The sequence below is a fragment of the Pelecanus crispus genome, chromosome 22 (assembly GCF_030463565.1).
Source record: "Pelecanus crispus isolate bPelCri1 chromosome 22, bPelCri1.pri, whole genome shotgun sequence".
In the NCBI taxonomy this organism is placed as follows: domain Eukaryota; kingdom Metazoa; phylum Chordata; class Aves; order Pelecaniformes; family Pelecanidae; genus Pelecanus; species Pelecanus crispus.
Window position 1 is genome coordinate 1,472,640 of NC_134664.1, and position 27,106 is coordinate 1,499,745.

Sequence of the window (27,106 nt, forward strand, 5' to 3'; positions counted from 1 at the left end):
CGCCTTTGGGGCTTCACCACCTTCAGGGCTGGCAGTTCTGCAGGGGACCCTGCCCTGCTGCCTGTCGCTGCTGCTTGTTCGCATGACGTTGCTGTCTGCCGTGGGTGCATCCCGTGAGCCACCGCTGTGCGTGTCCCCGCAGATCTGCCAGCACTTCGCCGTGGCCCCCGTTTGGGATCTACTCTAGCTCGTGTTTCCTCAGCTGCTGCCCACGCCTGTGCTAGGGGAGGGGAGGACCCTGTCCCTGCGCGGTACTCACGGTCCTGTACGTTGTCTCTGTGCCATCGTGTCCTGCCACCTCCACATGCCCTGCTTTACCCCATGGCCGGGGCTGGTGGCCCAGGCCACTGATGCGCAGTCCCAGCACTCTGTAAATAGTTGTAACCACAGGAATGAGCTTATTCCGGGGGGAAAAGCTGGAAATAAAGGTTGTGACTCATGTATCTACATGTGTGAACAGATCATTGTGGGGTGAGGGGCTGGAAAGGGCCGTGGGGCCCGTCCCTGCGTGGGTAGCCCAGGCTGGTGCTGGGTCTTTGGGAGTAAATGCTTTTGCAGGCAAAGGCAGCACAGCACCGTCGGCTGGCAACCCCAGGGCCCAGTACGGTGTCATACCCTGGCAGAAAGTGCCCACTCTCCGACATGGCATAGGAAGAGGCGGCTGCAGACAGCCAGAGCCAGGAAGAATCCTGGAAAAGTGTGCATCGCTGGCTGGTGACCAGCCCGTGAGCTGGAAGCTGCACAGCACCAGTAAAGGTGTTTGTTTTGTTTATTTCTTAAATTAAACTAATCTTTTTACTGACTCACAGGATTTCAGTAGGGGCTGGATGGCTTTTATTTTATTCCCCCCCCCCCCCCCCCAAGTTTTTTTCTCCTTGCTTGTGATTTTGTACCAAACTACTTACATTTTGCACTGGGCTCCCCAGTAAGAGAGAGCTGTAGATGGGCCAGCAAGGGGCCACAAGGCAATAGCAGCTCGTCTTAGGGGCAACTTTTGGGCCAGTGCTCTCTCCTATGGACCAAGAACCACATTTCATCCTTCTAACATCCACTGTTTCAGTGGCAAAGGAGCCCATGCTTCAGCCATTGGGCTGTGTCCTGCTAAGAAGATAAAGCTGCTCTCTTTTTATTCTGTTCTCATTTTCATTCCTCTCTCTGGAATTTTTACTCTCAGGCAAGGGACATTATAGCTTAATTGGAATGTTATTTGGCTTGCCTTAAGTAGGTTTGATTGAATTCCATAGCTGCCTCTGGACTTTAAAACGGGGTCAAGCCAGCAGGAGCTGAATCCAGGCACTTTTTCAATTTTTTTTTTTTTTTTTAATAACAAAAAGCACTACAATCCTTGGTGTGGTGTCACTCTTAAAAGGCAGACAAGTGTATGGGTGAAGCATGGCATTTTGATGACCACAGATTCAGGCTAGGGAATGGAAAAAGAAAAAGCAAGCTACATTAAAGGCGGATCATCAATAAATTATTTAATTCCTGAGTAACACAAATAGTTACCACATTTATTCCCAGAAACCACTACAAACCAGAGGAAGTTTAAAACCCTAAGACTTGTTAAGACCGCATCTCATTAGTGCCAACCTTCAGAGGGTATCAGAGGAAACATGAGGTCGACAAAGCCTTAGAAAGGCTAGTTTGAAGGGACATGAAGTTCTCCATTTCCGTTTCCCTCAACATCCTGCTGCATGCCGAGAGGAACAGGGCAGGATGATGGCGTGCGATCGGGCTGACAGCTCCCAAGGACTCAGAACACCTCTCAGCCTTTCTTGCTTATCCGACTTTTTGGTAATGGAGGGGAACGCGCCCGACAGCACAAGTCATCTGCCACAACTCCGGTCTAATGTTAGCGGTGTGAGTGCACTGCCGCCGTGAGGTGCAGTAACGATGCTGAGAGAGCCCAATCCGCTGTCTTTGTGGGCACGGGAGGCACCGTCTCTAGGTACCAGGGCTTTATATTCTGGGAATAGGCATGAAATTCGTGGATTTAATGGTTCATGTACCGACCTACCATTATATACAACCACGGTTACGCAGCCTCTGACTACCCGACAGCGAATGCCTGCGCTGATGCTCCCGTCTCTGTACGCACACTGCCATCGTCCCTCCTGCCAAGGTCTGACCAGAAGAACCATCAGCATCGAATTATATCCGCGTGAAACACCATCACCCATCAGGCAACTGGATATACGAAAGAGATGGGGCAACAACCCCCGTAAAAGAGGCTGCAAGAGAGTCAGAACATGACAGGAGCAGCTGAGACAAAGAGGCAAGAAAAGAAAATCAAAGGCATGTCAAAGAAAACCCCACAAGTCATCGATAGGAAAAGATTTTCCATTTAATACTAGACTCTCTCAGGATTGAGATGCAGGCTTTTTATGCAATTACATCCAATGTTAAAATTGGTAATACATAATTTACAAAGATTAACATCAAAACAATGATCTATTTAGATATGCTTTGTAAAAAGGAAATATATTAGCAGCATTTATTTTCAGCAATCACACAGCCTACACCCATGCAGACTAAGAGTTCATATCTATTTGCAATAATGTAGTGCTTCCTGGTCTTAAAACAGCGATCCTGGTGACACACTGGTCTTCTCGTTATTATAAAATAACCGAAAAATAAAAAAAGTCATTAATTTCTACACCAGTAAGAAAAACAATTCTTTGCACTTACCTAACATTTGATTGTCTAAAAAACATTTTGTTTAGTCTTTCAACAAAAGAAAGATAAAATGACAGAGCTAGTGTCTCGCTTCTGTACGCACTTTATTTTTTAAAAACTTTTTAGTGTTTAACACCATTTGAGACAATGATTTCTGTTTTAAACTAAATGAGACAACTCAAGATTTTGGACATGCGATATTCCTACTACACGCACGAGTATTTTATACTCAGGGTTCCTGGTACTGTACAGTGCTTCTCTACAGTAAGAAAATATTCCAAACTATTTTCTTATTTCTTTTTTTTTTTTAATAAAATATTTTTTCTCAAAGGGTTTTTTTCCTTTCTTTTTTTTTCTTTTTAAATCAACACATAAAAGTTAATGGAATGAGTCATGTTCCACTAAGAGTAAAATAATTATAATAATAACAAGAATGTACATTAGGACAAGCTTGGTCCATTAAAAAGGAACATGTAACTACTGTATTGCTTTACATCCACGCAGCAGATATATACAACTTGGCACATTAAAAACTGGTTTTCTTATAAGAACATCTAAAACAGGACTGTATATGCATATGTACGTCTGAAAGACAAAAAAGCAAAGCCATTTTAAAGGGGCAGCGTATGCCGACCACCCCCTCCCTTTGCCACAGCCTGGCCCTGGCCCAGAGACAGGCGACAGCTCTGTGGCTCTGCACGCCGGGAAGGTCGTCGGGTGCAGTACAGGGAGTCCTGCTGCAGCACTGCTTCGTGGTACGTTATGGCAATCGCAATTTCATGCAGTGAGAAATCAGCGCCTCGGCTGTTGCTTTCAGGAATAATACTTCTCGTCAGGGCAGAGAGAGAGGGCGGTGCGAGATACGCTGTCTCTTAATTTAAGAGACGGACATTTTAAGCTGTACAACCAGAACACAAGAATAGTGTTAGCAGTTGATATATTCTACAGTTCACAACAAATACTCGCTCTGAATACTGCTTGACGGTTCATGTAGTGAAGGTTTCCTTTTTTTTTTTCCTTTTTCTTTTTCTTTTAACAGATTTTAATTTGCACAACACACTAGACACACAAGAACCACAGCTTATCAAAAAAACCAACAGCAATGGTGTTGTCAGGATTTGACTTGCTTTATAAAATTTCTCTGCAGAAAAAAGTGAAAAAAATCACACCCCGCCCCCTCCCCCCTCTACGACACAGAACAAGTGCCTCAACCAGCCAACTCCTGCTTTGCTCCAAGGTGACCTTGGAAGTTTCTCCTTGTCACAGACCGAAGGTACATGTATGCACTGGCCATTCCACGGTGAACCTTTCGCACGTTTGGGTACGTTTCCCTCTTCTTGGAACTTGTGCAAATCGGAGGCCACAACTTTAGGGCAGCCTTTAATTTTAAGCCACTGGGCCTTCACCCTCCCATCTGGATTTCATTCACTGGCATGGGCCATGGTGGTGCCAACAGTATCTCGTACAATCACAGGTTAATTGGTGAACACGGGGAATATTCTCATCAGAGTAAGTCAGTCCTTATCCTTCTTACCTCCCCCCCCCCCCCCTTTTTTTTTTAATTTTTCCTCTCAGTGGGAATATCAAGCAAAAATAAATTAAATTTGACCATCCTGGACAATAACCACGAGGTTTTTCTCAGTACCTAACATCAATACAAGGCACGCCCAACAACACACACACCATAAGAGCACTGCAGAGCAGGGCAGGGCAGGGCCACCCGCCAACCCAGACATCTAAGTGCTAACTGTTTGTATATTTGTCAGTTTTCTGCTGCCCTCTTTTCCTTGGCTGGTGCAGAGGAAGTTGGGCTCCTGCCCTCAGTCCTCAGCAGACCTTGTAGCAGACTCCAGACCACAGCTTCCTCTCGTGGCATCACTTTCTGAAGCTGCTCTCCGGGATGGTGAGCGTGCGCCGCCTCAGCTTTCTTCCTGATCCTTCCTCCAGCAAGTAAGTGACATCAATAGCTGCAAGAGACCACAGGCTTTTGGTAAAGGCGGCGATACGAGTAACAGTCTTCCTATATCCCTATTCATGGTTCTTTCACGGATGTTTCCATCCATAGTGGTATTCAAAACTCCACTGGACAAGGTGCTGAGCAACCGGATTTAAGTTTGAAGTTAGCCCTGCTTTGAGTCATGTTTGGACCAGATGATCTCCAAAGATCCTTCCAACCCAAATTATTCCATGAGTCTGTGATTATTTTGCATTAACTCCCAGAACACGAAGGAGGCTGGACAGAGCTCATGCTAGGCTTTAAATTAAAAGCAGAGACATACTGAACCAGTGCTACTGCCGCACCCTCATTCTACAGCTTAGACAATACCTACAGAAGTTACTTAGAACCCAGTGGAAAGCTCATTAAAGGTCAAAAGAGACTTTCCAAATTCTCTTCAATCTTTCTTTGCATGTCTGTTAAGTTTCTCAGTTGTAAACACGGAATGATGGGGGGGGGGGGAATTTGTCTTCAGAAAAGTTTTTGTGGTTACTAAAAATATTATACAAAACACTGTGTCAGTTATAAGAAATTTCATTCGGAATTAGTGGAAACTGCTACTGTTGCAAAAGAAAACATTACTGCAAAGAAAACTAATTATATTAATAAGGTCCTCTAACAATATATTCAGACAAAAGCATTTATTTTATCAACACGGTCTGCAGTGAACTAAAAACAAACCTGTAGAAGAAATGCTATTGTGTAACCATAGCATAAAATCTTACCATTTTTCCCTGGGATTTTCTCTAAGAGGTTTAGCAGGATTTGATTAAGTCTCTCTCTCTGAATATGCCGCCTTTCCTCTGGAGTGCACAGCTGCCTTGTGTTGGAATTGCCTTCTTCCACCTTTTTATCAGTTTCACAGGTCTCACTAGAGACCACCTCTTTTTCTGGCTCCTCTAGGCTAGGCATCTCACTTGAAGTTTGATCTTGGTTTCCTAATACATCCTCAATAAGTGGAAGAGAATCTTCTTCTTGGTTTAAGTCTTTAATCTGTGGTTTTGAGCGATCTGTTTTCCAGGACGATCTAGCAGGAAAAGAAGGGTTTAAATACCACAGTTTTTCAGACACTTACTTGAAAGGGCAATTGCTAATGATTCGAGGACTTCTCAGTAGGGGCCCTTCTGGAATCTCGGTCATTTGACTCATTTGACTCAATATGTGCATTCAAACCCACCAGTTACCATCTATGGGAGGCTACATTCCTATAACCTTGTTTGCATAATGTAAAATACAGTCTTTTAAGAACAAATTGCTTTTTTAATTTCAATTTGTAAAAGTTTTTATCTTCCAAAATAGTTGAGCCTAGCACTTACTGATGTTTTTCTGCAACAGTCATGGCTCTTGATGGCTATTTTTAAAGTCTCTAACAGAACTGAGAGAGTGCATTGGCCCTGGCCCTTCTCACAATGCAAACACGGGCAGTCTGTTCAGGGATCCGATCTCCCTCTGTGCAGGAAGGCTCTTGTCCTGGGCTCTGCCACCTCCCACATTCAGCTGGTTCTCCTAACTTTCAAAATGGCTTCTGCGCTCTTCCCTACGTACATTATTAAGGAACACTAAGGCTGCTTCTATATTCTATTCCTCCTCACTTTTTCCCTTTTATCTCTTTGAAAGTTCAGAGGATTGCTTTAAATAATTTATTATTTCCATAGCACCCAGGGGAAATGGGTAGGAAAAGAGTGGACACTTGACAAACAAACAGGATTATTTCATGTCTATTCAACGAACAATCTGGTAGGTAAGACTCACCTGCCTCCGTTTCTCTTGTAGTTGTCTGGTACATAATGAGGCTATAACAATGATAAAGATTATGATTAATACCCAGTAAAATTCCCAGTGGAAGAAAGTGCCGGTCTATCTAATATTCTGGAAATACCACTACAGGACTCGCCTATCGGACACTTTGGAAACGCCAGTGCACGGCTGGCATCTCTCACACATCAGATGAATTCAAAGGAGAAGGAATAATCATGTAATAAGGATAAATTAGAGCCAGACTTCTTATCTGATTCTTCATATCTTCTAAATAAATTTCAAGCCATAGACCGTCATGATAAAAATCATCTTTGCTTTCTGCACAGCAGAAGTTTGGAACCATCTCTAAACTTACTACAAAAATCTCTGCTTCCAGGAAAAAAAGTGCTTACTTGCAAAGATTTGCCAGATCTGATACCTCTGCACTCAGAGACAAAGTAGTGCTGTGTAGGAGGACCTGCACAACGAAGAGTTGCTACTTCCATGGAACAGGGGAAAATAAGACAGTGAAATGAACAGATATTCAGATGAAGGATGTTAAGGGAAACTGTACTTCATGATTTTGCTGCCTGTCTGGTGTTTTTTTTGATAAAACATCCATTTTCAGTGATAATTACATATAAAGTAAGCAGTATGTCACTTCATAGAGCAGGGAAATGGAACTAGGAAAATACTGCTTTTCTCTATTGGGAATCACTATTCAAAGGTACTGCTGAAAACCATTTTTAAGCAAGTTTATTGAACACAGAGTAATTACACTGAAGAAAAGAAAGCCTGAGACAGGCTAACAAACTCACATTGGACTGTATGTTGTGTGATTCTCTGAAATGTATAAAACTATTTTACAGTTGCAGAATTGCGACCGAAAAGTGAATTTTAAGATTTCCTTCACTCAGGAGTGGCTTAAATGAAATTAGCATCTAGATTTCAGTCAGAAGTCACAATCTCCAAATTTATACATCCAACTTATACAACCATTTATTTGTTCAACATCTGTTTGCCTTTGAACTGCATATTCTCTGTCTGCAGTCGATTTTTCTTTCCAAGATTTCTTTCTAGCCAACTTTTCATCCAGACTGTGTATTCTTATGTGTCAGCTTCCTTGGGTTTACCAAGCTTCATTCATGAACAGAGAGCCAGGGGCCTTTCAAAAATATGTCCAGTCTTCTAGTAAAAAGTAAGGAAGCTAAGAGAAGAAACACTTACTGAAAAGTCTCTCTTGGGCGTGAGTTTCTTGGGGAAGTGGTCAAAGGCATAGGGCTTGGTGCAGACAGGATAACGATTCCGGTGGATCTTGTAGAAGAGATGAGCTGATTTATCAAGGCGGTAATCACAAATATATACATCCTGCTCCTTCACGCCTTTTGGTCTCCCTGCAGTTTCAAAACAAAGCACATAGGAAATGTTAGAAAAAATCATTCAAGAGGAAACACATGGCATACCAGAACAAGAACAAGCCATACACAGTGTCAGAGAAGTAGGGGGCTGTCAGAGCTGTTCAGTGAGATGGCAGGCATTCTTATGTGTTCTCCTTGATTCAGAATCAGAATAATGGACACATTGCTAGTTCAGCTTCAGAGGAAAACCTGTATACTCTAATCAAATAGTACTCAAACGTTTACAAAAACTATTATCAACTGCCATCACTTTCTCTTCCTTGCCCACCATAGTCCCACCCTGTTGCTGTCTCTTCAGTACTGGCCCTCTTAAAACAGAAATCACTGTACCAATGCTAAAGCAATAGTGCTTCCTCAGCTCTGATACCCTGTAAACACTGGCTACGGCCTTTTTACAGCAGTAACTATTTTAGCATACTTCCCAAGTTATTAGAAAGGTGCATTATATTTAATTTCTCATCCCGTTAAGTTTCCTTACCTTTGCAGTAGGTGTATAGGTCAAGAACACAGCATGTTCCCACCACAGCCTCTAAGGGGATAATTTCATACAATGGCACCCGGAAGAGCTCATTGTGATAAAACTTTCGAGAAGGGGAATGATGCGTTTCATGTGGACGGAAATAATGATGACCAAATGCAAACCGCTCCTCTCTGTTTGAAGGTGTAAAGGTAAGAGAAAGAGAGAAACAGAAGGGGGGAAGAGGAAAAAAAAGAGACTATTTCTATAAGCCCATGATACAACTTTACTTAACGCCCTCCACTTAATTGTGAATTATCTGTCTTGCACTTTTGCAATGACTGTGATGAAAAGCGGTCACATGAATATTACACATTCAGCTTTATCCCCTTCACTAAGTGGAAATACTCCTAGTGTGATTTTTATGAACACAGCAGACTTACTGTGCTGCTACCTATGGGGCATATGCATTTAATCATGTTACAGTGGCTTAGCAAGTCAGTGATCGTTAGCTGAGCCAATTCAGCTGCCAGTGTGTATTCTCAGCCTATTACAACAGTGAGGAAAGTGCATCAATTATATCTCTTATCCCTTGCTTAAACCTCCAACCTTACATGTTTTTACTTTCCAGTTGTGGAGCACAAGCAGAGACAAGCGGGAAATCATCAAGCCTTTGTAACTGAACTGTGTTCAGTCCTGCATTTTTAAGCTATGACAAGACTTCCACAAAATCACTGTTTTGACAGGTAGGTATATGGAATGTCTCAAATTCAAAAGATGCCTTGAACATACTTCTCATTTTTCCAGAGTTTTTCAATGCGGAAAATATCGAGTTTCTCCCTGTTGATGTGGGACAGCAGCCGATACGACTGCCGGACAGGGTGTCCATCTGGAGTTCTACGGCTGTCTCTCATCAGGTAAACACAATCACCTGGCAATAGGCACAAAATACACACCTGTAAAGAACTTTTCATGAGTCCAGCACACCAAAAATAGAGGAGTAAATGGTTTCATTAAAACTAACATGACAGAGCTACCTAATGTTGAATTGTAAAGAGTGATGCAAAACCAACGCAGAACCCACAAAAAGAGGAAAAGTTACCTTGATCATTCTCACAAAAGCTTTATAGCAAGAACTACACAAAACTTGAATGGTATGCCCAGGCTGAAAATAGTAACGTGTAATGAACCAAGATAAATTACAAAAGACCACAGGATATGTAACAAAGTAAGTTTTGATTAGGAAAATGTGTAGAAATTAGTGATAGCTGCAATGTTTAAAGAATAAATCTTTGTGATTTAAGAGAGAAGATACTTAGAGAGATTATTATTAAGAAAATAAATCATTGACCAAGAAGCCCCAAGCCTTCGATTATTCCAGCAGAACTCAAGTTAAGATGCATTGCTCAGGAAAGGTTAAGAGAACTCAAAAAGGGCTAAGAAAATGACACTCCTGGCAACTAAAAAAGTCCTTCCCAATCCCTAAACTTCTATTTATTCATTTCGTCCCATGAGTGAATTACTCTAACTTCTCTGCCCCGATCTGTGAAACGGCATTAAAAGTACTTCCTCTTGGCCCCCCAGACTTGACTGCCATTCTTACTTGTATACTGCACCTTTCTTTGTGACGACGACTATCATTTCATAGGGTGAAAATACACTGCTCCATTCAAAAAGCCTTTCTCCTTTAGGGAAAAAGCTTTAATCAATAATGTTCACAAAGAACCTGCGGAGTCTCAGAGGGAGAACATTTGGGAAACTCAAAGTATTACTGAAAATATCATTGAATTTAGTATATAGTATTTAAAAATCAATTCCATCTTTTCTGTTATTTATCTCACAATGAGCAAAAACCTGGGAGTTCCCAAGTCATAAAAACTTAAGAAGAACTACTCTGGGTAAGATCAAAGGTTATACAGCATAATGTTCTAGCTAGAAAAGTGGGCAGTAGCAGATGCTTAGGAGGAAAAAGCATAGGAATAAGGCATGCATAGGAAAAGCCTTCCCATGGCATCCCCTCCAGGCTTCCTTTAACCTCTTTTTTCCAGACTTCTAGAGCTAAAGGCTGTAGCTGGACCACTGTGCATAAATAGGCAGGGATTAATCCTTCCTCCAAGAATTTGTCTAATCTTTTTGGAACCATTTATACCCTTGACCTCTCCAGCTTCCTGTTGCAATGCTTTCCATAGTTAGGTTTTTGTGAAAAAATACTTCCTATTGTTTAAATATGTTGCCTGGTAATTTCAGTGTTTGTTCCCTAATTTCTACATTGTTCCACTTTCCTATGCCACTTGTGATTTCACGGACCTTTATCATATCACCCTCCAAATCATCTGCACAGACTCTGTTCACAGCAAAGATGTTTCATATCTGATTACCCTTGTCATCACGCTTGTTTTTACAAGTAGCAAGATACTCTTTTTGAGATGGGATGACAACAATAGTACACAGCATGCAAGAGACAGACACACCATTAGATTACAGAACGGCACAATTACTTTTTCTATTTTGTTCATAATAATTTCTAACATTGTTTACCTTTTTGACTCATGCCGAGCATTTCACTTATGTCTCCATTAAATTGCAATGACACCTGGATTTTTTTCCCTAAGTACATACCTATTTTTGTGTATGTGCAGTTATGTCTATTTTCCTTCCATGTATGTTACTGTTATATAATTAATTAGCAGGTTCAGTCTCTGTTACTTCCACAGCTTAGTAAAAAGATGCTAGGGAACCACCAAGTACAATGTGGCCCCAAGTTCATGAACACCTCAGTTTTTGTTCTCCCTTAGCTTATAGCCAAATTTAGGATTAAAGTGAAGGACGTGTAATTACATTTTCATAAATATAATCTCATTTATCAATCTCGTGTAGGTTAAAAGATGCTCCTAAGGACTCCTCATACACAAAAATCGCTTTAAGGTTTTATGTTGTCATCTGTCACTGTAACAGTGGAGTACAATGCACTGCACTATTAAAAAAATCCTCTGATTTAAACCAGAGATGACATGGGCCGTATGGGCACTGGCATCTGCCTACAACCATGAGGCCAGCTTTTAAACCTTCTGGTATACCATGATCGCTGTTAAACACATAGAAGCTGTAGTTGTAGGAAGGAGAGATAGAGTTTTATTCTAGCTTGATTAAGTAAAAAATGGACCAAAGACAGAATGACATAGGCTTGCACGAGCTAGCAGAGTGCAAGCTCGTCAAGGATTCAGCGTGTATTTGCTGGTGATTAGCCTGTACTCACCCACTGTATTAGCTCTTCTTACTGGCTGAACTAAAGCTGGGATAACAACATCTTAATTTTAATAAGTTAATGATCACTTTTAAGGACCCCACTTCCCTAATTTCTTTAAAAGACTCATAGAGAAAAAAAGTAAGGTACATGCTGAGAGCAGCTGCTGGCCCCAAGCAGAATGTAAATAAACCCACTTATTCTTGGCTGTTATTTTAAATTAGCTACTTTCAACTCTTTTTCCCTACCTCTTCAGTGAGAATAAAGCAACTCTAGTACTTATTGTACCTGACTAAAAAAGGAGTATTCAGAAAGAAACGTACACAGATACTCTCTTGCCCTAAGGATCAGGAAGCTTGATTTCAATTCAAGTTTATCCAGACGTTACTAACTACTGAAATAGCTACACCTCTGTCTTGAAAAGGGAGTTTATAGTTCTGTGTTTTCAAGGCAGAAATGCGGCTGCTACTGCTGGTGCATCAGAGGTAATGACACATGACAGTTTCTGGCTGTGTGGGGTTTCCAAGATCCATTCTGACTTCTGTTTATCAACTCGCATCTGCGGTAGAACTCCTCGCTCACTCAGCAGGATGTGATGGACCAACTGATCAGATCTATTTGCGTAATCTCCTGGTTTTATGTGTTAGAGCTAATTTTTGCAGAGGAAGCATGTCTGTAGTATATAACTGAACAAACTCAAGTAGAATTGTCAAGAAATTAAAAAAACAAGTCCTCTATCCAGACACTGAAGGATCCTCACTTATTTAGAGGGATTTGTTCATGGTAAAGTGTGCACACTCACACAGCTGGAAGGTTTTCAGCCTTGTTTCTCAAAAACATGAGTTCTCAAGCTTGGAGCTGGAAGACAAACTAATTCAACGTACAGACACAGCTCCCCAGCAGCAAGGGTGGACCAGCTTACAAAGGAAGGCAATGGTCTCAAAAGCACTTTCAGTCTTTATCACCAGGATCAGCCTCTTTCTAATACACAACACAGAGGAAAAATGTAACAGTCTATGCATATAGTGACTGTATGGCTGAAGGTCACTATGGTCTCTTTTGCCTTGGAATCTGTAAATTACATGACCTTTTAGAAACCAGAGGGAGTAAGAAACTGTTTCTTCTACTGTCTCCAAGATGCCTTATATGCCTCTGCGCCTGCATCGCAACAATTTCTATCGGCATGTGTTGTGCTTCAGAACTTCTGGTGGAGAACTTGAGAACAGCAACGAATCCATGGATTTCCCCTTTTTCTACTGTAGCTGTGTATTCCTTTCTAGCACCTTTTGGGTATACACCCTGCTTAATCTGTTCCCTGTAACTGCAGAGGCATTTGGTGCCTAACAGCGGCAGTTTGGTCTTCTTTGTCCTCTGCCGATGGTACATGGAGTTTAGCCTTGTAAGGACTAATATTTCTCTAATTAAAGTCACCAAGATCAGATTAGAAGTACGTGAGTGAAATATAATGTGTCGTGACAAGAATTACCTTAATGCTATGAATGACTGGAAGATGCCACAAAACCCAGCTAAAACATAATCCATTTTAACAGAAAACATAAAAGCAAGTACTGATACAACCCTAGAAAGCAAGTTACTCTCCAGCAAGGAACCCAGCACAAAACAAGAAATGAGAAAACCAAATGGCTGAACTCTAGACAGGATAGACAATGCAGAGCAACAATGAAAAAGGAAGACTGAATGCAAATTCTAGAATCCTCCAGAGGGGATAAAGAATACGCTGTTCTTTGACCTTTTTTTTTTTTTTTTAATTTTCCACTTTCCTGAAGACTCTCCTATTCCCCTCTAGCAAACACACCAACTGGGTTTACTCATTCAAGAGCAGTTCTCTTAATAATTATATAGGCTTCTTTCTAACCTTGTATGTATCTGTAGGATGAAATAAAAAAATAATGATCAGTGAACTGAATTATGTGGCTGTGTAGCTGCCTCTGAAAGACTCAGGGCTTTGAAGCAATGTCCAGAAAGTTACACTTTAGGGCACAAACAAGCAGTAAGTTGGATGTTTTAATGACCATTCTACACTAAAATACTGAAGGCCCAATAACCTTCTTTGCCTTTACTTCTAAATGTTAACTAACAGAAGTTGGCTCAGCATCTTCCTTCTCTGGCCAGGAGGAGAGCCCTATCTGTGCTAAAGGTAATTAATGTTTCTTCGTCAACCAGCCTGTGAGAACTCTTATTATGTGTCACTCCCATAACAGCAAAGAGTGCAGCTTTCTACTTGTAAAAAGATAAAAGCATTTCAAACAGGGTGATGCCAGAAATCTCTGCACACTCTTATCTGATGGAAATCACAGCAGCCACCAGAGTTAGCACATACCTTGGCGCAGCAGCAGATCATCCCGTAATAAGCATATATAATAAACACAGCCAGGCTGGGCATAATGGGGACGAGGAATCATGGGAACCTCCTGGACGAAAAAAGAAAAAAGGAAGGAAATTCTGAGATGTCCACTATAATCAGTGCAAAAATAGGGCTGATATCCTTTTGGAAATATGCAGAAGTGGATAGAGAAGACACAGATAGAGAATTGACACTTAACGTGATTAAACCTAAACCAAGGAAGCTACACTATAAAGTGAGAATCCCACACTGGTCTGGCCAATCTCAAATACAAATGTAAGAGCTGCTTTAGTTTATAACTGTAGTAATAAAGACTTTTTTTTTTTTTACCCTGTTCACAGACCGAGGTTCACACTGCTCACACAAGTAGTGTTCAACATCAGAATTCACACCCATACAGTCACAGTGCTGCCAGACCTAGAAAAACAGATACAATCCAATTAGAAATTCCTGTGACAGATTTTATTTACAAATTGCGTTTTTTTTCAAAAATATTAAGGAAAGCAAGAAAACAAGCAAGAAAATTCAAGATTTTCTTTGAACTGCTTCACACTATGTCAGAAGACAGACAAGATCCCCATGCAACTGTGTGTGTAAAAGCCCAAAATTGTTGAAATTAATTCTGCTCGCCTAAAGACAGGAGTTGCTGGCAGTTTCAGAGAAGTGCTAGCTCCTCTATATAGAAATGCAAGTTGCATTTCCTCTGTGAAAACAGAATCTCTCAATTCTGTTGGAGAGGAAATGAAGGTCTGAAGAGGTAATTAATGCTACGAGCTACATGGAAACTGCTGGTAAAAGTTCCACTGGTTATGGAGAATAGAAAAAGAGCACCATGCTCCATTTTGTGTTCCCCCTGCCTCACCATGCACTTTTCACATTGGATCATGAGTCCTTTCATCTTTGTAAAGGCCACAAATGCAACGGATCACATCCTCGTCCTTCTCATGCCCATTTTCTTTTTCACAGACCGATGTCCTCGCTGCTGTCAGCTTCACTTGCTGTTTCTCCCACAATTTCATCAATTTGGGCAGATGCCTCATGGCGAGCATTATAATATGCTTTCCGTAGCCGGCAAACATCACGCCCAGTTGGAGATTTTCTGCCATAATATTTCTGAATAAAAACAAAACAAAGACACAAAAAAATATTTTTTTCCCCCCAGGTTCCATGCTTTTGGTGCATTCCTCCTGCCTGTATGCACCCTTAACATTGTCTTCACTAAAGCATCATCCACGAATGTGGCATACACCTGTCCATCTACTTCTTTATTTTGAACAGCACGTCCATGTGTCTTGCATATGGACACTGAAGACAAGGTACCTCTTCCAAAAGGTGCTGAAATTTCTTTAGGTTAGCTAGTCATGCATATTCTTTGTTCCTTCTATTTGTCTAACCTAAGGCAACCAAAAAGCCACTAAGAGTAAGCTGAAGCACATGAATTGCTATCAATGTCTGTTCATCAGAAACGGATCAGCACAAGTTCTCTTTCTCTAAAATATTTTTCTTCTTTTATTACTGTAAGTCAGCAAGAGCATTAACCTATGGTCTATCTCCGCTGTCTAAGCAATAGCTTTAAGGCCAGAGAGAGCCTCACCTCTGCATTCCGGAAGACCTTCAGCATGTCCCCATCAAAAGCTTCCACAGTTTTTATAATACCCAGTCAAGATCTGTTTCTCAATTGTGGCAAGGTCCAATGGGTCAGAGATCTTTTCATAATAGTCTGCATTTCTAAAATGGGAATGTATGCACAACGTCATTTTCACTAGCATTTCAAAGCTGTGCAATTCCATTATAGAAAACTATGGGTTGCTCTGAGAAGCAAGCACTTACTTTTTCTTTGGGGGTAGGGTTCAGGAGGGGAGCTGCAAGAGCCTGCCTGGAGGAATCTGTAACAGGAACACACAGTTTAGCAATATTTACTTGAGTAAAACTTAAAAGATGAGTCACTAACAACACTTAATCTAGGTTAAAAACCAGCTCTTCTACCATCTGAGGCACAGGGAACTGAAATGCTTTGCGCTTCTGAAGGTTGTTGCTGTAATCGGACTAAATGTATCAAAATGGAGGATAGTTTCCTCGCCATTCTGGCAATTGTACCGTTTTGCTGAACTACTGAAAAATCAATTCAAAAGGATAGCAACACCTGCAGATTCTGGTGGGCAGAGGAAGGGGGTTGACGATAAAGCAAAGTGATTACTGGCAGCAGGAGAAAGGAAAAAAAAAAACCAACCCGCAAAAAAGGAAGGTTATTTAACATCCTAAATAAACTAATTTTTATTCTAGTATTTTCTATTTAGAGAGTCCATTGTTCCAGAGGCTGAAAAAAGCCTCCACGGAGATTTTTTTAGGAGTGTCACCTTCACCTTTATAGGCTATGATGCTATCACATATTTCCTTGAAGATTTGTGCTAGGCGGGCAGCACGAGCCACTTCAATATTCTCTTCAGCTGCAGCCAAGCGTCGTGTTCTCACAGAGCGGGAGGTCTGAAGGGCTGAAAACTGGGTCATGAAGACATCTGAAAGAGGGCAAAAAAAGAACTATCTCTAAACAAAAAATTAAAGATCAAACTACAGCATCTTTCTGACCCAGTGACTCCCACCACCAATTACATGTTTTCTAAGCTACTATAACAGTAAAAGGCTTCAGTTTCATATTCCCAAGTTGGCTCTCACTGCTTATAGCTCATCTAAATGGTTAAGTCTGGTTATTGAAGTATTTTATGTTGCTGGAGCAAATACAGCATGTCATTGAAATTCCCCTAAAATACTCACTTCCCAGCTTCTCATGTGCCTGACATTGGGGACCAAATCCTGCATGGCTGTGAAGATTATGGTCCTATGAATAGAGTGCTATTTTTGGAGCAGGATTAATACATTTTTTTCTGACAGTCATGTTTTGCCCCATTCCCATAACTGACTGCATGCCAAAAAGCTTTGTTCTCTACAGGCCTGAAAATCCATCGAATTATGAGGATAAATGACAATTTCCAAAGTCAGCGCAACTGTTTCTGGTGTAGGGATACAGAAAGCAGAAAACAGCCCTTCTCTGTAAGGGTCCAATCATGGAAAACATTTAAATATCATCCTCTTCTTGCTCTGATAAACCATTCTTGATGAAACATGAGACACGACAACTTCTACCAAGACTTGAGAGACATCAGGGCTGCTGGAGGAACACAAACAAATCCAGCAACCAGGCAAATGGTTTACATAGTACAAACTTCTCATTCTTAAGAAAACAGCATGAAGTGTTTCAGAGGAAATTGCAGAATCTTGTAACACAAAAAAGACACTGAAACAGTGAAAGAGCTTCCATCTTACCCTGCTATGTAAAGATAAGGGCATATATACACAAACACATATATAGGTATTGTTATCTGTATAGCATCCCCTGTATGTATTACAAAAGGTATATGGATCTTGTAGTAACTCTACATTTGATTTATACACAGAGCTTACTTAAACTCTTAACGGCCATGTCATATAGGTTCTCAAAGAAGCAACCTGAGGAACCTGTGTTAGCCTCACCAGATTTAATGTTGCCGTCATCCCGACAGATTCCATTCCAGCGGTTGTATAGTGACGTGGTATGGATATTGTCACTGACATGCTTCACTTCCTCTTGTTTTTGTCGAATCTTTTCCCAGTTTCGTACCAAAAATACATGGTGTTTTAGCACAAAATTCCTACAGAAATTAGAAAAGCATTCAAGAATCACCTTCTTACTGTAAAATTAATTCCTTAATGTGGGGAGAGACAGATATTCAGAGGTATGCTTCTGATGTCAGTGGAGAGGAATTCCACCCTAGCTGGTTAAAGGAGACCTAAGAAGTGCTTACTCAGGCATTTCATGATGCCCTATCTTCAAGAAAAAAAATAATTTCAACATTTGCACAACACTCCATTTCTGAGGAAAACCCCACTGAAATCACTCCTTACCTTTCTCTGTTAGACATGGGCTTCATCTGAAGCTGTGGTGTCAGCCTTGTTGGTGCGTTCACACTTTCACTGGGTTCCTCTGGGATGTGGCCCCTCTGGAAAACAGACCATTCTGATAGACAGGAAAAACTGTGCCAAGCACTTAGCAAAGCAGTAAAAGTAGTTCCTGAGACAGAACCTGTAGTACTTCTCTGAAGTTTAAAATACACAAATATACATTTTTTTTTGGTCTGATGGCACAAACTGATTCCCTATGAACCTTTATCCACCAAAAAAAAGCTGTCTTTACTACTTACTCTCTTCTTCAGTTTGTGCTTTGACTTTCTTTTCTCTTTTGATCGTCCAGGCCTTCTGTGGGTGCTCACAGGCTGATTGCTTTTGCTTGAAAGTCCATTCATTCGCTGACTTTTACCCCCAATTATTCCTCTGCATTTGTCAAAACCACATTTGCAGAGTTGCTTTGGGGGGGGGAGGAAAAGATAAAATACTTTAAATAAAACCCAAAACATTTAGATTATCTCTCACTATTATAAAGAACCTGTTCTGTCAAATACAACGCAATAGTTTTGTTAATCGACCTTCAACTTTACAGAACTGCTTGTGCTTGGTGAGTGTTTTCAAGGTCTTGCATTGTGATCCTTACCTGTTTTTCAACATTAAATGAATGAAAATTGTAGTCGTAAGTCAATTCAGTACCGGCAGGCATGTCTTTAAGTGCATACAATCCAATCCGGTAAACACCATTAACAGACCTGCAGGAAAAATACAGTAAAATATTCCCAATAATTAAAAAGAAAATTGTCTTTGTCCACATAGTGGAAGTATTAGAGACAGGAAGCAACACTTCTGCTGTGCCCTGAATTATGCTTGTTCTTCATTTGTAGTGTTCTCTTGTTTATCTCTTACAATAAACTTTGAAAGCCAAAAAAGTGAATACCGTATTTACAAAGAGTAGGAAGTTGTGCTTCAAATAGTTACAAACTATACTGGCTATCACAACAGATCTACTTATCAACCACCAAGATTCAGGCCCTCACCCTAAATCAAAAGCTTACACTGAACATCATACCTCTCTTCACAAAATGCACTAAAATTCACTGCCTCTCCAATTCTTTTACTTATTTTTTGTGTTGGATTTTAAAATTTAAAACTTGATTGCTATTGCGTAAATCCACTAGAATTATCTGAGAATCACAGGCTACTCTGCCACCACAGCTGATTCCTATTACAACCATCTGCTATTTCACTGTAAGTCATTCATTACAAATTTCTCAGAAGTACTTCCTACTAGTCTGGCACTGGATTTCTTCTGATAACATAGTACTGATATGACACAGGGTGTGCTGCATTCAGAGTACTTCCCTGTTTGCCTGCTTTAAAAAACCATACCTGAATTGCCAGAAGGAAAGAATACACACACATAGATTATTTTATTATTTTACCTAGGCTTCAAAATTTGTAGCAGGTTAACAGTATGACAAACAATGTTGGATTTGCCTTGCCAGAAAACTTGGATCCTGTCTCCAAAACGTCCAACACTTGAAAACATTACATTACTTCTCTTGTGCAATGCAAGCATGATAGTAAATACTATTTACACTGTTCAGCTTGATTCCCCTCCCTATTTTTAGATCGGATTCTCTTAGATGATCTGGTTATCTATATCTTAGTCACTGGTATAGCAGTCTTCCAGTAAACACAGTATATTTTTCTTACCATTTCTGCATCTCACAGTTAGGATTACAGCTGTGGTTGATAAAACGAGCCTCATTGCCCATACGATAACTATCTATCACCATTCCACTGTCTAAATTCAGGCAGTAATGATCACTGTGATTATGGTACTGTTCAATCATCCGGTTCCTAGGAAGCAACACAGGAAAGTTATTTGTGATTCTGCTTGTTGCTGCAAAGCAAACAGGGAGTAACATAGTAATAGCGCATTCAAGAATTCTGAGAGAGGGTTTTGAAGAAAAAGCAATTATAATCGTTTGTATTTTATAGAACCGTACACCTAGAGACGGAGGAAAACCATTATTATACCTATTTTTATAAGTCAAGGCCATTGACAGAGCTTGGATTAGAATTTAGAAATTTGCTCTTCTGGAATGCTCCCTTTTGGGTTCTGCAGATTATTTGTATACATTTCATGTTGATAACCTGTGTATGGAAGAGAAAATGCAAGTATACATTCTTTGGTGTGTATATGTATGCATGTGTACAACAATCAGCCTCTCCCTTTCATTATCTGGGACTGGACACAATTTCTGGAATTACATCCATGGATTACAGCTACTTCTTTTTAGCAAGAGAGCAACAGTAACAAGAGTCAGTTGTGTTAGCAGTTATCTCTGTACGAGAAGATTGCATTTGTCTTCTGATGGAGCTCTAAGAGTAGCAAGTATGTCTCTCCAATCTCAATTGTCCTATGATGCTATGCAGTTAACAAGACCACAATTTCTTTCTTTCATTGGTTATTAATGCTCCCACTTGTTCTTTTTTCTTCATACCTATCTGCAAAAGCTCATTTCCCTTCCTGCCCCATTCTGCCCCTCAATTCTATCTTGCACAGTTCAAATCCTGCACAGTACTCATAATGACATCAAATTCACATTCACTCGTGGCATTTGGCATTTACAGAGCAGATGTGGCAGATGATGCATTCCAAACACTAAGCATTCCTCTCTATTTGACTGAGAAAAACTTGGTTGACAAAAAAAGCTGAATTCTAAGCCTTCCTACTGGTGGCTGTGACCAGAAAAGCATTCTTTTTTTCCCCTTACTCTCCCCTTTGTTCCTGTCTAAGGATTTCCCAGCAATGATAATAGATGCTAAAGTCATTTATTGAGCCTTCCATGCTAAAGCAGCAAATAAATATTTCTACCTGAATTCTTGCTCACTAACAACTTCTCCCAGATATTCAATGATAAACTGTCCTGCTTTCAGGGGTTCTTTGGTACGAATACCCCATCCTTTCTCCTCAGCCCGGAACCTTTCCAGGCACTGCACCCATTCATGCCTCTGTATCCGCTGATTACAACACTGTTCACCACAAGGGCAGGTGTTTGGTGAACACTCCGCAAAGATCATCCTAAAATAAAAAACAAAGAAGTTAAAGGAAGGTGAATAGCATACTTAGATCTATCATACAAGGAAAAAAAAAAAATTCCTTTGTTAAACAAAAGTTATTAAAGAACTAAAATGCTTCTTGCTTTCAAGGTATAATTCACACAGATTCACAGCCTGGCTATCACTGCTACTCAAAAAGCAAAATGGAGCTTTTAACAGGATCTTCCTCTGGAGAAAGAGATGGGGGTGCATGCGTGCAGCAGCAGGTTACCCTGTATGCTCTGTAACAATACTTTTACTACTGGGATTGCATCCAGCACAACTCTTAAGATATTACTGGTTGATGTGAAATAATACATTTATTGAAATTCTCTTATTAGGCAGTCAACCTATTTCTAACCTGTTAAGACAGTCCTCCACACAGCCCTTTCCGTTGTCATCATCTGGTTTCTTACAATTGCAAGTAGTGGCCTCATAGCCAGAAAGAGGCTTGACATCCACATAGACATCTGGAGAAAAAAACAAGAAACAAAAAACCAAAAAACCAAACCCAAACAGGGAAAAGAATTCTTTCCAGGTGAAAAAAATAGAACTATTTATCTACAATATTTTCATTCCAATTACATAAAGCAAAAAAAGAAGGTGGAAGTGTCTTTGGTGGGACAAAGAGCATGACAGAAAGGAGGGGTGTCATGTGAAAATTCCACAGTTTAGTAATAAGATTTTACTTACTAGAACGGATTTTTTTATAAAGTGGGACATCTGGCTTTTTATACAACTAAAAGGAAGAGAAAGAAAGTTTTAATACATTGCGTAAGTGCATCTGTTATTCAAAAGAATCAGGGAAATTAAGTTCTGTACATACGTAACTGTTTGTAATCATTACTAGAAAATACATCTGCATTCTCTTTTTTAGGCTCAGACTACATTAGCATATAGGTCAAAAAAAGTACCTGAATAAGTAGAACTTAGGCTTAACGAGTTAGCTGAGCAGTTTTTCTAACATATTGTTTACTCTTCTCACACTATCTGAACAGAGCAATATGGATAACAGATACTGTGAGGACAGACTATTCTGAACAATGCTGTTCTCTTCAATACTGAAAAGAATGATTATTTAAATCTACTTTGGAGTAAACATCTTTGGTGGCATTACCATGTGCTGACGCTCAAAAAAAGTGAAAAAGAAACATTAAGGTGCTTATCAAAACTGTGACTACAGGTAGGAGCCAAGAGAAATGCAGATTAATCTTCTAGTTAGAGAAACTTCCTCAGCAGATGGAGAAGACTGGAGGGAAAAGGGAAGCTTAGATCACATTTTGTAACTTCCTATATATTACATCCTTTCAAACAAGCTTTAAGGAATAATTTCAAATTATTACATACTTCACACACATTAGCTGCATTGATAGCCTTCCCTCAATAACATAGATGGCAGATAGGCACTGTACAAACTACACAACCATTGTACAAACAAAACTACTCTGTAAGGGCTTTCAATATTCTAGGTAGATACGGAAAATGTTGCGGAAATAGATCACATATATTTATTATTCATGTAATATTGAATAGATAAGATAGGCAGATGTATGTAATCTTCAATACATGGCAAGAAACTGCTCGGCTGAAATGTCAACAACGATCGTTACTTTACGATTAGATTTTGGTGGTATTACAAAGAGTAGTTGGAGCTGTAACCCCCTGGGAATTTCTCTCGCTCATTTACATGCTCAAGTTACATGTCTGAGAGTGCCTTCTTGCAGTAGAGCTGGGGACAGATTTACCCTCCAGCCTTAAATCCTGTGTTAAATCACTTGGTGGAAACTTCTCAGGGAAAAAAAATATGCCTATTTTTAGGTTTGCACATATTTAAAGCTCTTTAAAAAGAATGCGACTGTTAAACAGTTTCTCTTCTTTCCTCAGTATGAAAATGTCAGCTTGCAAGTGAAAAATAAATTCCACTCTGCTGGGATTGATCCAAGAAAAATAAGGCCTGAAATTTCTCCGTGCTGTTGGCAGTACATCTGAATTCTCCGGAGGCTGTCTAAAACAAGATCATTGCAGAAAGCAGGCACACTACCAAAATAAAAGTCTGCAGCAAAATTAACGACTTTTTCAGCAGATACCCACGGGATTGCTATTTTGCAAGAGATGGAATAATGGAAATTATACACATTAAATACATATGCAAATCCTTTTTTTCCTCATACATTGGCAGCAATAAGAATATTCATCAATATGCAGGACATACAAACACAGCTTTCATGTAAGAACCCTGCTATTTTCTTTCTAAGACTTCTGATCATAATCTTGGCAAACGGTAACTTTTTATCTTGTACCTGATTGTGTTTCCACTGCCAGAGGATGTCGTAAGGCAGCTGGAAGTCGATTCTCTTTTGTCTGAGATACTTTCCTGAAACAAAAAGGTCTGTAAGTGGCACACACTCACACTCGCATATCCCCGAGGAAAAAGGGCTGCTCCCAGGCACCCCGCCAAATCCTGACAGGGCCTCTCCACGGCTCAAAGTCAAGCCGGCAGAAGAGCAGGATCCTCCCAGAACACTTTGTTTGCTCGTGGCAAGCACAGGGAAGAGCCCTCCACGCCACCATCTCCTGCATTCTACTCTGCTCTCGCAGTCCGGTTCAAACCTTTACCGCCAGCGAGGAAAGCGGCTGTCTTAGATAGGCGCCTGGCGAGGCAGGTGGCAGAGGGTAGCTGCCCTCCGCTTGGATGACGGAACGTTCCGGATGCCGTCGAGCCCCAGCAGTCACAGTTAAACTCTTAGGGCCAGGAACCCTGCAGGTGTTCACCTGGGAAGGGGCACTGGGCGCGAGCTGCCGCAGGGACAGCAGCAAGGGACTGACAGAACCGGACGCAGCTCTGTGCCTTACAGCAAACGCTAGGAACTTCTGCGTGGAAATCTCCGCGTTGACACTTTCTCCTGAGCTTTTCTGCATACACGCGAATACAACGATTTAGCACAGAGAACAAATATGCATTAAAAAACTTTCTATGCGCAGTTGATGCAAGATGGTAAATGACAGTATTGTACTCAAAGAAACCGAATTAGTTTTGAAAATAGTATCCAAGCCTGTTCCTATGACCTTTACCAAAACAGACTTAAGAACGAATTCAGACTTGGCAAACACATTCCTAAGTGTTTCGGAAAGACTTTGAGATGATCTGTATTTTCAGCAACAACTGAAACTAATTTTAGACAGGATCTACTACTTTCATTGTGGATTTTGTCTCTATTCTAACATTTACTGTCACCCCAACCGCTTCCTAAAGGAAGGAAACCGACCCATTACATACTTTGTTCGCAAGATCTGAGGTCTGACACAAGCTCTAAGTTAGTTCTAGCCAAGATTCAAGTGTTCTCTTATCATTTTGTTGGAGTACTGTGTCACAAAATTGCAGTGAGAAGCGTGACTAAGGATGAGGTGTCAGTTCCATGTCTGATTTCCCAGCTTTTTGAAATGTCAACAAGTGCCTTTACGTTCCTCCAGCAATAGTCGGTGGTTTCATGTAAATTCACACACATACCCTCACCACTGGAAAATAAAAATTGTAATGTTTTTCTTACAATTTAGTCCTAAATTACTTTTCATTTTCAATGCTTTATTCATCCATAGCAGGTTCCAGGAAAGAGCTAAATCTGCCGGGAATTTGCTTTCACTTCTATGAGCTCAGCGGGCGAAACAAAAGGCTCTTTCAGGTGCGCTGGCACCGTGCCTGCAGTGCACGGAAGGTCCCTCCAGCCCCGTCGAGTGGGCACTAGTGCAGTCATCTGGCAGAGCCCTAAACCTTTTAACCCTGCTCTGTAGTTAAACCACTCTCCAGCTACCCGATACAGAGTAATTGAAGCAGCTTTATCTTCAGCGCAGGAGCGTGTTTGCGGCTGCTAGCACAAACACACACGGGGTCGAGGCCTCGTGAAGAGAGAAGAGAACAGGACTGCGGCACTGCGAACTGAACCTGAGCGTCCCGACAGATGGTTTGGTCGCGCAACAAGCGTTATATGACCCAATTCAAAAAGGAATTGAGAAAGGTCGCATTTTTGAGAATTTAAATTAACACCTTCAGTTCTGAAACCTGTTTTGCAGCTACCGATTCACACAGATCTGTCAAACTCTTTGCCTGCTATTACCTCTCTGTGAAAGGCAAAGTTGTGTATGGAGCAAAAAAGTCCAGTTAAAGAAGACAAACCAATTAAACATTTGTATTGGATGGGACAAATATGCCTACTGAACAATGTGGAATTTCCCAAACTCTCTTTGCATGACAGTACTTGAAGTAAGAAATCACAACATCTTAAAAGCTGAAACAATTACCTGAAAAATAAATCAGTCTTGGTTTGTCCTGGGAAATGACATGAGCTGCAAAAACATTAGTCTGGGAGTTCATGGCCATCCCCTCCAGGCAGTCCAGTCCAGTGGACTGCACTTGTGAACAGCATCCTGGGACTCCACGAGTTCTAAATGCTCATGCTAGCCTTAGGTTATGGCTTCTTTCTGCAGAAGGCAAAGAGAAGCCCTAGACCTCATTTCTGTTCTACCTGAGACCTCAAAACAGGGACGAAATAAAAACTTGAAAAAATGAAATAAAAATAGCTAAGTTTTTAATTCTTCCTCACTTTTCTCCATGCTTAAAGACAGACATGATTAAGTGCATGGGGACATGGGGGAATTTGTTATTGCATGCTTAGTTTTTGAGATTTAACAAATTGTCATAATTGTCTCTGGCTATCCTACTGTAACATGAGTTTGAAAAGGAGACTACTGTACTGTATTTAAGCAAAAGTATTATGGCAGTTAAAGCAGGTTTTAAACTAGACTAGTATTTTCTTCTGGTAAACAAAAAATGAGAACAAAGTTAATGTAGCAAAAAAAAAAAAAAGCCTCTTAAGTAAAACTTTTGCACTGAAGAACACAGACAGATGAGTATGACCTTTGGCAAAGTTCATATGCTGAAAGACATGAGTAACCTGGCAAGGTGACAAAAGAAAAGAAAAAAGGGAGAGAGGCAGAGAGATTGTGAAGTCCAAACAGACTACTTCCATGTCACCTAAGTGCGATACTTGTTTCCCAACAACTAAAACACACATGAAGTACCCACCAACGTGAATAGGGGCTGGAAACAATCCATGCTCGTGCTCTCCAGGAGTGTACTCGAGCTTTTCTTTCTTTAATTGTATGAGGCGGCTCTTTGGACTGTGGACGACAGCGACAAAAAAAACCCAAAAAAACCAAAATCAGAATGGAGAACACCTGTCATTTGCAAAACCCACATTTTCTGTTTTAATTAAGGCATGAATGTCTAGAACATCAGGTAAGAGAGTAATACGAGAAATGGTGAGAAAAATTGATTTCCAGACTGCTTGCCAAATACACTTATCACATCCATTTGATTTTTCCCAATAACTACTATTCAGGCAACACCTAATGGGGCACCATCAACTTTAAATTCCTAATATGCGATACATAAGTAATAACTAAGATTACAAAAATAAAAGATGATCAACAAATCGTATCTGCTGTTGCTTGCTTAGGTATTTGACATGTTATACACTTATAGTGCCTGATTTCCTAATTTGCTAAGAGCAAATGTTCACGTGCTACGCCTTTAGAAGGCTGTTCATCAAGAAAAGCAGGAAAAGAACAGGAATCAGAGTTTAGGAATATGAAATAAGAATGGTTGTATGGGTCAGGCAGATGTCAAACCACCTAGCTCAGTAACCTGTCTTTTATAAACAACTCCTTTTGGCTACTGACAAAGTATGGAAAGAAAAAGCTGATGTGGTTACATTTAGTACTGCAGCCCTGCAACATTCAGAAGAGACTTCTAAATGTTAAATATACCAAAGATTAAAATTATATTGAAGCCTATTAAAGTTCACTGAACTTTTTAAAGGGGTTTATTTTAATAACCGGACATACAGCTGAAAGCTGACTCAGTAAAGAACATGATATTGTTTAGCTAGTGAACGGAAAATGCAAGTTAAAAACAAACCTTTAGATACAGATATCAACAACTGAAAATAGTTGTTGGTCAGAAACAGAACTGATAGATTGCAATAATTTGTGGTTCACATACTCTTCTAACACTTTCTGGATTTCTGGTACTAATTTCACAAGTATAACAAGTTACTAAATTCTAGTGACATAAAAGCTAATAAGGCATACTGCTGAAACGAGGGCTCTG

At 40.4% G+C, this 27,106-nt stretch overlaps 1 protein-coding gene across 1 annotated transcript in view; it reads right to left on the bottom strand.

Moving 5' to 3' along the window:
- Positions 1 to 2,340: 2,340 nt before the first annotated feature.
- Positions 2,341 to 27,106, bottom strand: part of ASH1L (ASH1 like histone lysine methyltransferase) — a 64,598-nt gene continuing 39,832 nt past the window's right edge. The window contains 26 exon segments of the mRNA XM_075724405.1: positions 2,341 to 4,643; positions 5,398 to 5,699; positions 6,425 to 6,465; positions 7,637 to 7,803; positions 8,306 to 8,478; positions 9,077 to 9,215; positions 13,870 to 13,960; positions 14,224 to 14,310; positions 14,756 to 14,785; positions 14,787 to 14,867; positions 14,869 to 15,006; positions 15,488 to 15,541; positions 15,543 to 15,621; positions 15,724 to 15,740; positions 15,742 to 15,779; positions 16,257 to 16,409; positions 17,422 to 17,579; positions 17,833 to 17,927; positions 18,129 to 18,290; positions 18,476 to 18,584; positions 19,549 to 19,695; positions 20,717 to 20,923; positions 21,302 to 21,410; positions 21,634 to 21,679; positions 23,241 to 23,314; positions 26,021 to 26,115. Coding sequence (XP_075580520.1) covers positions 4,552 to 4,643; positions 5,398 to 5,699; positions 6,425 to 6,465; positions 7,637 to 7,803; positions 8,306 to 8,478; positions 9,077 to 9,215; positions 13,870 to 13,960; positions 14,224 to 14,310; positions 14,756 to 14,785; positions 14,787 to 14,867; positions 14,869 to 15,006; positions 15,488 to 15,541; positions 15,543 to 15,621; positions 15,724 to 15,740; positions 15,742 to 15,779; positions 16,257 to 16,409; positions 17,422 to 17,579; positions 17,833 to 17,927; positions 18,129 to 18,290; positions 18,476 to 18,584; positions 19,549 to 19,695; positions 20,717 to 20,923; positions 21,302 to 21,410; positions 21,634 to 21,679; positions 23,241 to 23,314; positions 26,021 to 26,115 — 2,884 coding nt within the window. The 3' untranslated portion in view covers positions 2,341 to 4,551.